The 17,167-nt window shown below is 43.3% G+C and overlaps 1 protein-coding gene and 2 pseudogenes across 1 annotated transcript; all 3 read left to right on the top strand.

Annotated features, from left to right (window-relative positions):
• Window positions 1–369: 369 nt before the first annotated feature.
• Window positions 370–3,908, top strand: LOC136527836 (CDP-diacylglycerol--inositol 3-phosphatidyltransferase 1-like). Its single transcript, XM_066520681.1, has 11 exons — window positions 370–576; window positions 984–1,126; window positions 1,528–1,612; window positions 1,691–1,740; window positions 1,984–2,023; window positions 2,118–2,162; window positions 2,245–2,310; window positions 2,687–2,801; window positions 3,016–3,072; window positions 3,165–3,263; window positions 3,476–3,908. Exons 2-11 carry the CDS (start codon window positions 1,090–1,092, stop codon window positions 3,527–3,529), a joined length of 648 nt encoding a protein of 215 aa, XP_066376778.1. The 5' UTR covers window positions 370–576; window positions 984–1,089; the 3' UTR covers window positions 3,530–3,908.
• Window positions 3,909–6,555: 2,647 nt separating this feature from the next.
• On the top strand, window positions 6,556–9,548 carry LOC136528691 (ATP-dependent zinc metalloprotease FTSH 2, chloroplastic-like; annotated as a pseudogene).
• Window positions 9,549–10,299: 751 nt separating this feature from the next.
• On the top strand, window positions 10,300–16,700 carry LOC136528673 (uncharacterized; annotated as a pseudogene).
• The last annotated feature ends 467 nt before the right edge of the window (window positions 16,701–17,167 follow it).

The following is a 17,167-nucleotide window of genomic DNA, read 5'->3' as shown; positions in this document are numbered from 1 at the left end:
ATTAGAACACAACATTAAAAAGATCGACAACAAAAATTTACCCCTAGGCCAATGACAAAAAGAGGAAAAGAAAGCCTTCACTAGTGGATAAAATAGAAATGATTATTAATGAGGCAAGAATTATAATAACAAAATTAGTTATATAAGCAAAATAGGAAAAGGGAAAAAAGAAACCAAGTGTCATGATGAAAGAAGAAAAGAAAAAGAAAGCCGAGAAGATTGAACGGCCGCTCTCCGTACCAAACCAGAGTGGTCGCGCGCAGAAAAAGAAAAAAAAACGAAGGAGAAATTCGGCCCAATACCCCTCGCATCCTGTTTCCGGTTTTCTTCTCCCGTTCAGCTCGCCTGGCCCGAGACCGAGAGCCAGGGGATCTGGAGAGCTAGACTAGACACTCGATTCGGTGGTCATTTCCGCCGGGCCAGGTGGTTTCGAGTTTCGACGACCGTATGTCTGCAGCAACGGGGCCAGGCCTAGCGTCAGCGCGACCGAACACGCCGGCGACCGCCGCCGCTCTTCTCCCAGCTGTCCAGGTCTTCGTCGAGCCCTTTGCCCGCGACGAGCGCCTACCACACCAGGTGTGCCCGCCCCTTCTCTTCCCTTCCTTCTGTGCAAAACTGAGCACCCGAACCCTAAGCTATTTGGCTATCTGTATCCGGATCGGATCTGGTCTGATCTAACCACAAGTGTATGCATGTATTATGCCTACTAACTCGTTTCTTTGGCACAAATTATCGGGTGTACATGTGTTATATTGGCTCTGCCCCTGGCCCCATGTTGTTACATCAACTTCATGATGCCAAAACCATGCATATAATGGGCATAAATATGATATCGGTTGCCTAGATTTATACTAGCAAAGAAGCAAATGCTTCAATCATGCCCGGTTTATAGTAGCAGTGTGTTAATTGTACTCGTACTATAATTTCCTTGTCAAAACTATATTTTTTTGGATCAATATATAAATGATATACTTATCTGACAGGAATCCCATTAAGTTTTACTGCTGCTACCAATTTAAGGGCAAAACTGCCGGCCTTCAAGATCTTGGTTACTACTGATCTTCTGTGGCACAATTGTCCTCTGGCAAAATGCCATCGGTTTATCTTTACATCCCTAACATTATCGGTACGCCTCTGGACGGTTATCTGTTGATGACATGCTACTTTGCTGTTCCAAAACTTATCTTATAATATATTTATACGTTTTCTGTGACTTACATATCTCAAAGTCTGGATAATTGCACTAATGAGTAATGACTTGTGCAACTGGAAACATTGGCCTATTTTCTGTCATTTGATTTCTAGTTTCTGTTGCCACTTTGCTATGTAGAAGCACCATCTACATAGCTGCATTTTAGTTTTGTTGCCACTTTGCTGCCCAAGAATAGCTACATAAAAGAAGCCATAAATTTAGTAGAGGATATATAGTTTAACCAACAAGGCAATATGTTCATTTACAGCTGCTTTTAACATGGATGAAAAGCGGAAGCCTATGTGACTAAACTTCCAGGAATTGTCATCACACAGGGTATTTTAGGATCATCATAAATTTCATTGCATTTGCGGTTTGCTATTCCAACAAGGCTCTCTTTGCTGTCCTGTACTTCTTCAGGTGAGTGCCTTATATCTGAACTACTTGTGTCTGCCAATGATTTATGTATGTTATTCTAACATCTCGCAAACATGCTAGCTTTGTCCTTGATGGTGTGGATGGTTGGTTTGCACGGAAGTTTAATCAAGGTAATACTTCACATTCTCCCTGTGTTCTAGTCATGTAGCCTGTCCTTATGTAAAGAAGGTTAATACCCATCTTTGCTATAATTAAATTTCGTTGTATTGTGTGCTGGAGACCAACTTTCAAATGGTTATGTGGAAAAGACCGATCTCAGCTAAATCTCTTATTCCTTTTCTTTTCCCCACAGTATATAGCTATCTGTTAAGTTATGAAACTATCTGATTAGTTTATCTCATTGTATGAATCAGCATCAACATTTGGAGCTGTGTTGGACATGGTTACAGATAGGTACTCCTTGAATAAATCTTTAAACTCTGGATATGCAGGGTGAATACATTCTACATACTGAAATATTTTCACAGCTCACATTGCTCTTCTTCAGGGTTAGCACTGCTTGTTTGTTGGCCCTTCTCTCCCAGTTTTACAGGTATCGAAAGCAGACGAGGTTGTATTGATTTGTCTTGAATCTCAATGTCTAGTACAAATCCTAATTGCAAACATTGTTACAGACCTGGTTTAGTCTTCTTGATATTGCTTGGGTTGGATATTACGAGCCACTGGTTTCAAATGTACAGGTCAGTTTCCTGTTTCCTCTACCATTTTGTTCAGTTCTTGCAAGTTCCAAGTTTGTTTTCTAGTCAGCACTTAATCCTGTTCTTAAGGTAGTTGAGGCAACAGAATAAATCTGATAGCAATTACATTTTTAATAATTGTCTGATGGATTCATGATGCATGTGTTCTATTCAAGAATTTCTCATGTTCAAATCATTTTTTACTTCTTTATTACTCCCTCCATTCCAAATTGTAAGTGTTCTGGCTTTTCTAGGGACATAGCTTTTACTATGTATCTAGACATAATAAAAGCTATGTACCTAGAAAAGCCAGAACGACTTACAATTTGGAATGGAGGGAGTACTTGCTAACTATGTAATGACATATTTTCTATACTAGTTCTTTCTTGTCAGGTAAGACTAGCCACAAGGATGTAAAACACACAGGCAATTGGCTTCTGAAATTATATTATGGGTACAGGCCATTCATGGCCTTCTGCTGTGTTTCTTGCGAGGTATGTCATCGCTCATACCTTGTGCTATCCTCAAGAATTGTGATCCTGTTGTGCAGTTTGAATTTATCCAAATGTAGAAAATTAACAGTTGAACGTTGTATTGTGGACTGAATAATGTCTCAGCAGTCAGCACACCCAGCAATTTTTAACTCAGCTAACAAAATATGCCTTTATATTTCACCCTCTAATCTATTTCTTTTGACTAAACTTACAGGTTTTATATATTATCCTCTTTCTCTTTGCTGATGAGAAGTCAACAAGCTTGCTTAGTGTAAGATTGCATCATTTCTATATATTACCATTTCGAGTTGGCATGTGAGTTATTTAGCATCTGGTATTTCTGTACTAATAACATTTTAATAGGTATGCAAAGGTGTCCTGAACCAAAATCCCGTCGTTGTCTTGGTGTTTATTTCCACTCTAGTTGGCTGGGCAGTGAAACAAGTCACCAACGTCATCCAGGTATTCTTGCTTGAAGTTTCCTGCAGCTTATTGCAATTCACACATTTGCATGCATTTAGCCCCGAATCATGTCATTACAAGAGTATATCTAAATAGCTGGTTTTAGAACTGTTGCTGTGTTGCATATTCTACATGATTCTCATAATGCAATTTGATAGTGGATTCAATAAGAAGCACAAAATTTTGACATCCATGTATTTTCCTGGGTACAGATGAAAACTGCTGCGGATGCATGTGTTGTGTATGATCTGAAGCGCAGCAAATGAAGCTTCAAGCATGAAGACCCGCCTTGACGTTTTAATTCAGTTTTGTATCGACATACCCAAGGGAAAACTCTCGAGGCTTGTACACCAGGGGCTACCTCTTACGTGCCATGACATCTTTCTGATGATGCTCTATTTGGGACCTGAGGATGACATGCCGTGGGAAGAACATATCATAAAGAAAACCAAAGCAGACAGTTGTTTTTGTGAAAGCAGCGGCAGTTAAGTTGTTGTCGTTGTGTATTAATCTGTCATACAGTGATGATGCGATCGTGATCTTTAGTAGCCCTTTGTGTTAACCTGAACGACCTTTACAAGCCACATGTTCCAAACTCCAGGAATACATGAAGGTTTTGAATTGCAAAAATTACATATTCCCTCCTGAAGGCCAGTTCCAGTTGCAAATGCCCCCCGAGAGAGCTACACAGTTACTTTTGCCCGCCGAAATAGGCACTAGCTACTACTCGCATGATTTCCCTTTTGCTCCTTAAATATCCTTTGGTTCAGTTTTATCCATAATTTTCTTTTTTATTTACGTGATCTCCCTCTTAGTTCAAAGAATAAACACATGTTTTTAGGTGATAAACACATGTTTAGCTACATCGTCAATACATGTTACTAGGTGGTAACATTAGTTAGAAGAGAGAACGCTTTCCTGCTGTGCAGACGAGAAGGCCTGTGGCCGATGGCAATAAGAAGCACCTGGAGACCAACATGAGAAGGCCTGTGGCCGATGGCAATAAGAAGCACCTGGAGACCAACATTACTTAGGCCAGTCTCAATAGAGATTTCATAAAGTTTTATGGATATTAAATATATTGACATGGCACTGTCTTGATGAAGAGAGAAAAGATAAAAGTTTCATAGGAGTAGAGAGAGTTTCATGGGGATGAAATTCTTCTACACTGTTTTCAAAATATAGGTGTGTTGAAAACTGAGAGATGAAACTCCCACTGAGACTGGCCTCAGAAGAGAGAACGCTTTCGCTTTCGCTCCCTTCCTTTTTTTTTTTTGATCGGGTTTCGCTCCCTTCCTCGCTGAGACCAACATGAGTTATGAGGACATATAAAACCGTCCTCTCTCGCACCTTGAGAAATGTACACTGGTGTCGTGGGCGGTTACCTGATATCCGGTCCTCAGACCCTGCACGTGTGCAAAGACATGGAGTGGCTTAATGCCTCCCAAACACAGAAGTTGCAATGTGAAATCACGAATTCTCCTGGATGGCTGGAAGCCATACATAAGAAATGGGCGGCTGGGTTACAAACAGCTAATGCTGCTACCAGCCGCTGGCCCTTGCCGTGGTTCTCCTCCCAATCCTACGTGAGTTCGACAGCCCACGACAGAGGAAAAAACCCAAACTCCAATCCCTTTGGACTTTGGCCACAAAATTCACACCCCAAAACCCCGAGATTTTGCACTTGGACCAGGAGGAATTTCGGAAATCTCACCCGCCTCAACACCTGGCTAGTCGTCTACTACAACTCCCGTCTATGCGGAATGTGATGTGGGCTCTTCCTTATCGACGCTGTGGCCGCCGAGCCGCCCACGTCGCCGCATCCCCACCGCACCCCCTTCCCTCCCTTCCTCCCCGAGACAATCCCCACGCAACCGCGCACCGGAGCGGGGGAGTCTGACGAGTCCAGACAAGCGGTGAGGGGGAGAAAAATCTGCGCCCGTTCGCCTCGCCCGCCAGTGTGCTCGCCTACTTAGCTCCTCAGCTTCGCTCGCTCCCTCCCGCCTATAGTTCCTCAGCTTCGCTCCCTTCCCCTCCTCCTCCCCCCTCCCGGCTCCGGTTCACACACAGGTGCGTGCTTGTCTTCGATTTGTGCTTTTTGGTAACTGATTCTGCTACCGGTTGCTTGAATCCAGTCTAGTGTTGTCGGATTGGGGGCTGCCAAGTTGTTGTTTTTTATCTTGCTTGCTTGTGAGTTGTGATGGGAGCGTGCTCTGTGTTAGACCTTAAGCAGGATCTCTAGGCATAGAACTAGCATGTCTATTTGCTATTGAATAAAACCATGAGTCCTAAGAACATCTACTGGTGTAGTAGGAGTAGATAGAATGAGAGAAAGAGAGGTGTAGTAGCAGTAGATAGAACGAGAGAAAGAGAGGGGTGAAGGGTGCAAACCTTCGGCCGCCTAGTTGAAGATGGGCTCGCCATCGCAGTGCTTGGCGATAACCCGTTGGCGGTGTCGAGTCGAAGCGGCGGTGCAGTAGCGGTTGCAGGGCAGCCCGGTGACGTAGCAGCCCCTCGGTGTAGATGCAAAGGCGGTGGCGGCGTGGCTGGTGGCTTCTCGTCACTGGCTGCACCCCTCTAGATCGGATTAGGGATTTCGGTGGGGAACTGTAGCTCAGGCGAACCTCGTACTCGGAGCCGTTGGCCTCCACCTCTATTTATTGCGCAGTGTGACAGGGGCCCTCCAGCCATGGTGGGCTGGGCGCCCCCGATCAGGGCGTGGATCAAAGGCCCAATTGGGCCGTTGGGCCCAGTTTAGGATTAGAGATCAATCTAACACTCTGGAGCGTGTGTGGTTAGACTTCGTTTAGACTCCTTTAGCTTGAAGATAGGGGGTGAAGTAGGAGTGTCGGTGCGTGGAGCTAATCTAGGATTCGCCAGTAGGATAGCGGAATCTTTTATTAGCTTCTTCTGTTGAATTAGTTTGTCGATTTCCACGGACGAGGTATGACGGGCTACTGTATACTAAGGATCATACTTTAGCAGGCTGGAGTAAGGAATAATGGTTTGGGCGCTTGTAGCCTGTGGAAGTACCTGCAGTTCTTCAATAGAAACTCTCTTGTGAATCATATTTTTTTGTTTACTTACTCCAAAGCACTTTACATCCTATTGTTCTCTGAGGAATTTTCCATATACTCTTTAGTAAAGACTTGAACCGCGCCCGTGCTTGTTTAATTGAATTGAATTGATGATCTAGAACGATAGACTAAGCTCCTGGATGAACTCTTTTTTTTTTTGCAACAATTGTTCTTTCTCTCATTGATGAGATCCCTCGACTTTTCAGTGAGCAAAGATGGCGCCGCCATCCATGAGTCTTGCGGCAAAGGGGGTGCTTCCCTTCTCAGCACTTATCGAGTGGTGTTACACAAAGGCCGGTGTCAGATCGCTTCCTTGGAGCACAAAACCAGCGATGCCAGAAGGAAGTTCCTAAAACTTGCGCTTGGGAACCTCGGAGTTGGACTGCCCACCTTGTTGGGCGCTAAGAAAGCTCTCGCTGATGAGCAAGGCATCTCGTCCTCGAGGATGTCTTATTCGAGGTTCCTTGAGTATCTTGACAAGGATAGAGTGAAGAAGGTTGATTTGTTTGAGAACGGGACAATTGCTATCGTGGAGGCCATTTCTCCTGAGCTTGGCAACCGCGTGCAGAGAGTCCGTGTGCAGCTTCCTGGTCTAAGCCAGGAGCTTCTTCAGAAGTTGAGGGAGAAGAACATTGATTTTGCTGCTCACAGCAACCAGGAGGACTCTGGTTCTCTTCTGTTCAACCTTATTGGAAATTTGGCATTCCCGCTTATCCTTATCGGTGGCTTTTTACTGTCAAGAAGGGCACAAGGTGGCCTTGGTGGACCCAATGGTCCTGGCTTTCCCCTTGGTTTTGGTCAATCTAGGGCCAAGTTTCAGATGGAACCCAACACTGGTGTTACATTTGATGATGTTGCTGGTGTCGATGAAGCGAAGCAAGACTTCATGGAGTGGTTGAGTTCTTGAAGAAACCTGAAAGGTTCACTGCTGTTGGCGCTCGCATTCCTAAAGGTGTTCTCCTTGTCGGTCCTCCTGGTACTGGTAAAACTTTGCTTGCAAGGCAATTGCAGGAGAGGCTGGCGTGCCATTTTTCTCAATTTCAGGTTCTGAGTTTGTGGAGATGTTTGTTGGTGTTGGTGCTTCCGAGTTCGCGACCTTTTCAAGAAGGCCAAGGAGAATGCTCCTTGCATAGTGTTTGTTGATGAAATTGACGCTGTTGGAAGGCAAAGAGGTACAGGTATTGGTGGTGGGAATGATGAAAGGGAGCAGACTCTCAATCAGCTACTAACTGAGATGGATGGTTTTGAGGGCAACACTGGAGTTATTGTTATTGCTGCCACTAACAGAGCTGACATCTTGGATTCCGCTTTACTTAGACCTGGGCGCTTTGACAGACAGGTTGGTTTTTTTTGTTGGATTCTATCTGTCAATGTTTATATTTGTTTGTTCTGTCTTAGTAAAGTTCTCTAATGTCTATTGCTTGCGTGCAAAAATAAATCTAATCATTTTGTAGCCAAAGGTTCAATATCCATTTTGTTTCCTTGTAGATTACTCGGCTGATCCATTTAGTTCAGCTTGGTTCATCTCTCATTCAGTACCTGAATGCTATTTAGATCTTAACCAGAAATATTTGGGGTTCTTAACATTTTGGGTATGCCTTGTAATTCTTACACAGGTGTCTGTCGATGTTCCTGATGTACGTGGGAGGACAGAGATTCTAAAAGTGCATGGTAGCAACAAGAAGTTTGATTCTGATGTTTCTCTTGATGTCATAGCAATGAGAACACCTGGGTTCAGTGGAGCAGACTTGGCAAACCTTCTGAATGAAGCAGCCATTCTGGCTGGACGACGGGGGAGGACAGCAATTTCTTCAAAAGAGATTGATGATTCTATTGACAGAATTGTGGCTGGTATGGAAGGGACTGTGATGACGGACGGGAAGAGCAAAAGTCTTGTTGCTTACCATGAAGTTGGGCATGCCATTTGCGGGTAAGAGATGAATCTTCCTCTTTGCAGATCTTTTTCTCCTTTGCCTTAAACATTGGAACGTGACTGGGTTACTTTAGGTTTTGATTTTTCTCAGATATCCTGATGCATTCTAAGTATTTCTAAGATATTTCAATTAATTAGGTGCGTACATGTGCTAATATGGTTTCTAAAGCTGGCTAGCTAAATTTCTATCTAAAATGGTCTGGTAATTGGATGACAGGGAAATTATTTGATGTTGAAATAGAGTAGACTTTGTCTTAATATTTAATGCTTAGCCCATTGCTGTGATGTACTAAGTGGCTCCTTTCTGTTTCTATGTTCCCCTCTGAAAGCATATTGTATCTTTGTGGCTTCACTTTTGAGTTATTGGAGTGCCTTTGTATGTCATTTCCTTTGTAACCATTCCATGCCAAATTTGTACGCAATCTCATTCGTTTGTGGAAATCTCTTTGCAGAACTTTGACACCTGGCCATGATCCGGTCCAAAAGGTTACCTTAGTTCCAAGGGGTCAAGCTCGTGGTCTTACGTGGTTTATCCCGATGGATGACCCAACACTCATCTCCAGGCAGCAACTTTTTGCCAGAATTGTTGGCGGCCTTGGTGGTAGAGCTGCTGAGGAGGTCATATTTGGAGAGCCTGAGGTGACCACTGGAGCTGCTGGTGACTTGCAGCAAATTACTGGCTTAGCCAAGCAGGTATACTACCTTTTGTATTGAAATTTTTTGACGTAAATGTTAACGTTTGCAAAGAATTTTGCAAGTCTCATGAACCATTTTGTGGTTTATGACTGATGATTACTATGAATGCTAAGAACCAAACTGTGCTGCAAAATCACATGGTAGAGTCTGCTAGAATTGACAGCAATCTGTAGATATCTTGTCTCAATGCTTTACTACTACTACTGATCTTTGTTGTCAATACTGAGATCACAATGGTTCTGCAGATGGTCGTAACATTTGGTATGTCTCAAATTGGTCCATGGTCCTGATGGAGGGTGGAGCACAGAGTGGGGATCATCATGAGAATGATGGCAAGGAACTCCATGTCAGAGAAGCTTGCGGAGGACATGATTCGGCTGTGAAGCAGTTGTCAGATGAGGCCTACGAGATCCTTGAGGCACATTAGAAACAACAGGGAGGCCATTGACAAATCGTTGAGGCTCATTGAGAAGGAGACACTGCGGAGACGAGTTCCGGGCGATTCTTTCTGAGTTTGTGGAGATCCCTGTTGAGAACCGGGTTCCCCCAGCCACATCGGCGGCCGCCCTCCCTGCCTAAACCTAGTCTTGTAGGGGTGAAATGTTGTTGTAAGATGTTCATATTTGGATTCTTGGTGTACACTAACTCTACTTCAGCCGCGGATTTTTGGTACACGACATGTAACTTACTCATGGTGAATTATAGTAAAATGTAATTAGCTTAAAAGGCCTGGCGCAACATTTTCAGTTTCTAGCTTCTGGTCGAGTGAAGTCTCTTGCTCGATGAACGAGAAAATTCCACGGTTCCTACTTCATGAAACTATGTTCTAATTAAGAAGTAAGAACTTGTCATTTTCTTCTCGGAACTGATGAGATGATCAGCAAATTACCACATTTTCAACTACAAGCCTAACTAGCAAACTTGCTTGTCAATTGGTTTTGATCATCCTATACGTCTCACGTCTCAGCCAAAAGTGAGGCTGCTTTCTCCACAAATTGTTATGGAAGCTATGCTTCTTTCCAAGAATATGCTTAGGTTATGCTACTATGAATGTAACCGACCTCATTCTAGAGCAACAAGCCAATAAAAAGGAATAAAGCGTAAACCAACAGATTACAAAGAATGACAACCCAGCCACACCTGTCAGTGTCGTCACTATATGGCAAAAACATACGTGTCTTCATGTGAAAAAACTAGAAATGTACGTACTCCGACGCAAAAGTCTCCGCTGCTCCGCAAACCAAGCCAGGCCCACCACAGCGGCCGCTCCTCCCCATTCCTGAATCCCGAGTCCCGACCAACCACCGGCACCGACGCGGCCGCTCCCAGCATGGTGTCCACCTCCGCGGCGCCGCGCACACGAAGGAGCTCATGGATGCCCTCACTGCGCACCTCTCCCTCTACCACGCCGCGGCGAACCCTAGCCCCGCCCCGCCGCTGCCTCCTCCTCCTCGTCCTTGTCGCCGCGCGCCGCGATCCTCCGGTGGCTCGCCTCGCTCTCCCCCGCCGCGCGCGCCGCGGCCGCCGCCTCCCTCCTCTCCCCCGCGCGGCTGCCGCGCTGCTCTCCATGGTCCGCCGCCTCCGCCTCCGCGGCCACTCCTCCTTCTTCGTCCTCCACTCCTCGTCCCCGTCCACCTCCGCCGCGCGCGGGGCCGAGGAGCCAACCGTGCTCTCGCGCCTCTCCCGGGGCCTCCTCGCCCGCGCCGCCGCGGGCTCCCGGGCGCAGGCGCTCCTCTTCGCCAACATCCTCCTCTTCCCCTCCTCCCCCGCGTCGTCGCGGTGCCCCGACGCGATCACCGTCGCCGAAGCCTTCCTCGCTGACCTCGACGGCTTTGTCGCGGCCATGGACGAGATCTCTGGTGGGAGGTTCCTCTGCTGCGGGGAGGGGGAAGTGGACCTGGCCGCGCTGGCGTGCCAGGATTTCCCGGAGCTGCCCTGGCTTAATGCCAAGGGTACTACGTGATCGAGGAGTTTCTGGCCAACAGGTTGGAGATCGCACTGCGAATGTCGTGGGCGGCGGCAGGGGGAGGGGGAGTTGGAGGGAGGAAGGCGGTGCGAATTGGGAAGGGTGTGAAGGAGAAGGCTGGGCTTGCTGCAAACGCGTTCTGGAGGGAGAAGGGATATGTGGATTGGTGGATGAGGCTGGAGCCTCGGATGAGAGCAAGGATCATGGGGCATTCTTGGGAAAGGTGCAATTGCCCTGGTAATATGCTTTCTGTGCTGCATTTTGATATAATATGACATTATGGATTTCAAATACTTGGGTTGCATTTCACAGTTGTATGCCTTATTTGCATAAGTGAACTCCAGATTTCAGAGTCATATCTGTAATTTCGTATAAACTTTTACAATGATTTTAATTCAAGTGATATGGTTTGGGATAAGATGTTTATTTGTTTATTATTACATGAACATTGTCAACCTGTGATTTAGTTAAGATGTCATGAGTCAAGTAACTCTGGTTTGTGTTTATTAGGGGTGGTGTATCCCATACTGATGCATTTTGGGGTAGCTATTTTATTGTAAGAAATGTGTGGAAAGGCTGTTGATGGTGATGGAAAGAATGAAGGATGGAAAAAGTGAGAGAAATAACATGGCATACTCTAGTCTTGCAATCTTATTTGTAAAATCAGTTTAGGGAAAACAAACCATATTTCTTAATCTCGTAATAGGCCCTTGTATAGGAAATAGAAGCAAATTGCCTTTTCTTGTATTGACGTTAATTTATGCAAATGTAGGTGCACCTTTCCTCTAAATAAAAAAAAGCAAGGCAATCTAGTAGGTTTCAAAGAAACTTCTTCAAAAAGCATGTGAAATATGAAAGCACCTGGTTCAGAAATACGATGAAGATGGTTTCACATATATTTTTAAAGCATTGTTCTTCTCTTGTTTTGGAAATGACATACAGAAGTTGCCTATTGTGTTATGTTTGTGCTGAGAAAAAAACCCTTCTTTTCCTGAAATGGCACTAACATGTTCAAACTGTTTGGCAAGTGATGTTTTATGAAATCTGCATGCTTTATCTAACTGAAGTTTCAGCATAGTCTTAAATCAATTAATGAATCCAGAATAACTGTTGTACCAGAGTTAGCGCTATCATGCTTTTTTAACAAGTTATAAAAAAATTGAATATCAGATTGCAAAGGGGCCTTGTTTCAGGCATTTGGTCCAATGAATATATTTCTGAGGCATTGTGGGTTAAATGTTTTAATAGTATTTATAAGAGTGTTTTTATATAATAGTCACTACAGCATGTTTGCAAGTAGTTTACTTTGTGATCTGTATGATTCTGGAAATTATCCTCTATTTAAATGTGAGACCCTCATTTTTCTCGAAGTAAGTTGTGTCTTCCTTGAATCTTGATGTGTCAAAGTTAGCCCAATCATATGCATAACAAACAATCAGCTCTTTGTCATCTCAGACAGGATTTTTTTGTCACCCTGATTGTGAGAGAATTGCAAACTTTTGCGTGCAATTGTCCTGAGCATGTTTCTACACCTCGAGCCCATACTAATATGCTAATAGCTCAAGCTTGCAGGCAAATGAGATGGTTGAAGGATCAGATAGTGCCTCAAGGGATAATTTCTGCTTCTGCTTAGGTGAACCAGGATCATTTGTGGCAGACAAATCTTGTGAATGTACACGGCAGTCTTTATTCAGAAAGAATCATGCTTCTTCCATTGATGTTGCAAACATTCTGTCTTGTAGCAAGAAGCCTGTATTTGCTAAAGAGTTGAAAAGACTGAAACTAGTCGAGGAGATAGTCTGTTTGAAGAGCAACATTACTTGCTGCAGTGGTGATGCAATCTTTTTCAGTTCATTAGTGTCGGCTGCTACTACTGCTGGTGATGTACTTATGAAATTACAAGGGCTTCTCATGGTGGTGTCGACAGAAAGTATAAATCTTGAACTAATTGGATGGAGCTCCGAAAAAGAAGATGTTGAAAGACCAGTGGAGGTTCTCGGAAAGGAAAGAAGAAGTCTAGCACCTTGAAAAAGCTAACAGTATCTGCTAAGCCGTCTAAGGTATAGTTGATTTGTTGCTCAGCTTGCTTTAGTATTGCCATAGGCATAGGACTTTATGCTTCACTGAGTATATTAAGTTATCTGTAGTTACCTAAGGTCTTCTTTCCAGGATAATGGATGCAGTAGTTCAGATAGTCGCAATTGTAGGCCTTTACCAAACCATTGTGCTCCATCTGTTGAAGGCACTGCTGCTGGACCTCCATCTGAAAAAACTCCTAACAAGGAAATGTACCAACAATGAAGGTTGTAAGCATTATTTTGGCCATTCTGTTTTGTTTGGTTGTTCATTTATTCATGACTTATGAGGAGTTCTCGATATTTTAGGAGCAAACTGTCGTGTTGGATGGTTGCAAAAATCAGTGTAACAAAAAGAAGAACAAACGCAAAGGGAAAACAAAACTATCAAATCTGATGAGGCCTGAGAGCCCAAGATCTACCAAATTGAAAATAGTTGTTCCCCATAGTGCTACAGAGGCCTCTCATGAAACTGCTGAAGGCTGATGTCTCACCTCATCACCCATCTTATGATCCTTCCAAGAACAAGATCTCTGAAGCAGTTAGCTGTTCTGACTATTCCATTTTATCTAATGGAACAAAGGTAGTAGCCACCAGTAAGGGCACAAAACTTGAAGACACATTGTATTCTCCTAGAGTTTGCTCATCAGTTGCTACTGAACTTTCTCAGAGTGCTCATGATGATGCCTTCAATGTGGCTGAGCAGGCCTCATCGTACATTAGTCAAAGTGAATGCTTGGTTCAATCATCCTCTTGTTTACCTTCCAGAAGCAATGATGTCTCTTCCACTAATCTGGATGGAAGTTCAGTTGACTCCTTGGTAAGATCTGCACAGGAAAAAACTGAATGTGATGAGAAACATGTGGATGATAAACCTGAAGTGACAAAGAACAAATTTTACCTTCTGTTATTCCTACTGATATGCTTCAAAGTGCTATAAGTGAAAATGGTGGAGTTATGAAAAATAGTGGCGGTGAATATTATGTATACAATAGGAACCTGCTGGGAGGAACGTCATACGAATGGCCTAGTGTAACACCATCTCATTTTGTATCTCCTGAAATGCAACAGCGTCCAGCTGCAGAAGACAGGTTGCATCTTGATGTTGGTTACAAATGGCCAACTCAATTTAGCCAACCTTTTCTTCCTGCCAACCATCAGGTGAGGAATCCGCCAATTGATGCTGGATGCAATCAAATGTTACCTTCTCTAGCAGTGCCGCTAAGTTTTGACTGGCCTCCTGTTTTTAGAGGTTATGGTAAAAATGCTGCTGTAAGCTATGATCCATTGTATACCCCACAATGCAATCTTCTGCTTGGTCAGGGTTCCCTGCTCAACTAGTGCAAAGAGGGGGTATTTGCAGTGACAGTGATGTTGCGGATGATATGAAAGCTACTGGTTTTCTGAAGAAGAATCAGATAGCCGTGCACATTCTGGAAGAGATATTAATCAATATTTCGGTGGAGGTGTGATGTACTGGAGTCCTGCGGAACATGCAGGAGCTGGTTTTTCTAGGCCACCATCTCTTAGTTCAGATGATAGTGCCTGGGCTTGGCATGAGGCTGATGTTATACGAGTTGTTGATGATGTGGCTAATGGTATTCCATCTACATACACAAATGGTGTATCATCACCACCCTCCACTCCATCCTGTTCTCAAAACGAATCTTTGGATCCAGCTGCTCACGATAACAGGGAATGCATCAATAATGAAGCTCTGACCTCTCCATCTCCGTGCAAGATAGTCCTGAAGATAAAATAACTTCAGTTGCAAAGGCTGTGTCTTGTGGCAGTGAAGTAGTTAAGGCAGATACATTGCCATATGCATGCTGCGGCCGATAGTTGTCCTAATATATCACGAAGGTCATCAAGATCTGACATTAAGGGTGGTCATGATCACAGGAGCCCATGCGTACCATCAACAAGGAGGGACATACCTATTCTAAGAAGACCTCCATCACCAGTAGTACTTAGTGTTCCTCGTGTACCTAGGCCACCACCTCCTTCACCTGCTGGAGAGTCAAGAAAACGAGGATTCCCTATTGTTAGATCGGCAGCTCAAGTCCTCGACATTGGGGATGAGAGGTTTATTTTCTGAAGACAAAATTTTCCATAGGGCTCAGTTTTGCTTGGATGGTCCTGAAGTTGTATGGCCTTCATGGGGTAACAAGGGCACTTCTTCTGGTACATTGGTGCAAACAATTGAGGATACTGTTTTGCAGGACCACCTGTTAAGATTTCACAGCTATCTCGTGATCAACATGTAAGGATTAGTTTCAATCTTCCCCAATAGTGAGAATGATTGTTTATTCAACTTTTCTGTCTTTCTAAAATATAATTTTGCAGCCAGATGTGGCATTGCCTGTACAGCCACAAGATATGCTAAATGGTTCTCACAAGGCATCCCTCTCTTTGATGCACAATGCTCTACATGAAGAAATAGATCAATTCTGTAAGCAGGTATCTCACCTTTTCTTCTAGGTTTGGCATCAATTTCATCTTTGTGTGCTATGGGATCCTTATCTTCTTGATGTCTAATTGCATGGCATGCCTTTATTTGTGTCAGTAAAAGTTCCTTTTTCTAAGGACATGTTGATTCCATTTTTAAACTGCAAGGTTGCTGCTGCTAATCTGGTGAGGAGGCCCTATATAAACTGGGCTGTCAAAAGAGTCACACGATGCTTGCAAGATCTGTGGCCTCGCTCCCGTACAAATCTATTTGGCTCAAATGCCACTGGTTTGGCTCTTCCAACTAGTGATGTTGATCTTGTGGTTTCTCTTCCTCCTGTCCGAAACCTGGTGAGTTGCATGACTGATAACATCGTGTGACAAGTTAGTTCAAGTGCATCTTTTCCCATATTATTGTGGATACTAAATTTATTGTTGCTTTCAGGAACCTATTAAAGAAGCTGGAATTTTGGAAGGCCGTAATGGCATCAAGGAAACATGTCTACAGGTAATTCATTTGGTTTACATGTGGATGTTTGCATAAGAGTTAGGACACATGATGGATGTGCTTGCATGTTCTGAGGACAAAATTTTGCTTTCTTTTTACGTGGACAATCTTTTTTCCTTTCAGCATGCAGCAAGGTGTCTTACAAACCAGGACTGGGTTAGAAGTGATTCCCTTAAAACAGTTGAAAACACAGCTGTAAGTGGCTTTCTTTTGCTAGTTCATTAGCTATTCTATTTTCCTCATGCTTATATTATTTGCAGATACCTGTGATCATGCTTGTAGCAGATGTACCCTGTGACACAAATATGTCCAATGAGTATTCTTCAGTACTGGATGGCTCACAAGAATATTCAGTTAACATGCTTGGAGAACAAGGGAGTCCTCCTCGGTCTGACACCTCTAGTTCAGAAGGCAGCAACATGCTGGTGTGCTCAAAATTGAATAAGACGATTGTGATTGTGCAGTCAATTCGTCTTGATATAAGTTTCAAATCGCCATCCCACACAGGACTGCAGACTGCTGAGTTGGTAAATCAGAAGTCTATTGTCTATCTGAATATTTTCTAGAAAATAAGTTGCTCTCCATAAACGTTACTTGTAAGTTTAGCCTTCATACAAATATTTTGTTTAGACCTGTTGAATGTTGATCACAGTTTGGTAGCTGATACTGTCTTTCATTCTAATAGAAATTTAACTTGTAGCAAACATTTGAATATTTTGGAGGGTTACACAATTAGTAATAAGCATTACATGAATCATCTAACATAAGCAAATGCATAATGTAACGTGAGTATCAGTTGAATATATCTAAGTACCATCTTATTTTGACATTCTGTGTGCTATATGCAATGTTGCCATTTCTGGTATTCTAAACAAATGGCTCCTTTATCTTTTACCCTAGTTCCTATGCGATATTGCACTTTTAGTTCAGTAGTTTTTGCTGAAAAACATGATGCTAATTTAAATTGTATTTCAGTTCACATATAATTTTATAAATGAACAATGCTATCATGAAAATCATACATAAAGTTATCTATGTGTTTTCACAAGTGGAGTATTTTTTTCAAAGTTGTGACCAATGTGCATACATGCATGTTGCCTCAAAACATCATCATGATGACATAAGAAACATTATAAGAATCATGTTACTTTTAGAGTGATTTCTGCTTTCCAATATTGCTGTGAGGAGTCATCTGTTTCAG

This window comes from Miscanthus floridulus, chromosome 19, assembly GCF_019320115.1.
Source record: "Miscanthus floridulus cultivar M001 chromosome 19, ASM1932011v1, whole genome shotgun sequence".
Lineage (NCBI taxonomy): Eukaryota > Viridiplantae > Streptophyta > Magnoliopsida > Poales > Poaceae > Miscanthus > Miscanthus floridulus.
The sequence above is the reverse complement of the archived record's forward strand: the minus strand, read 5'-3'. Positions and strand labels throughout refer to the sequence as shown.

Coding starts and splice junctions, on each gene's coding strand:
- LOC136527836 (XM_066520681.1), top strand. CDS start 1,090: ATGCCATCGGTTTATCTTTACATCCCTAACATTATCG. Junction 1,127..1,527: donor TTACATCCCTAACATTATCG/GTACGCCTCTGG, acceptor GTCATCACACAG/GGTATTTTAGGATCATCATA. Junction 2,163..2,244: donor CTTCTCTCCCAGTTTTACAG/GTATCGAAAGCA, acceptor ACATTGTTACAG/ACCTGGTTTAGTCTTCTTGA.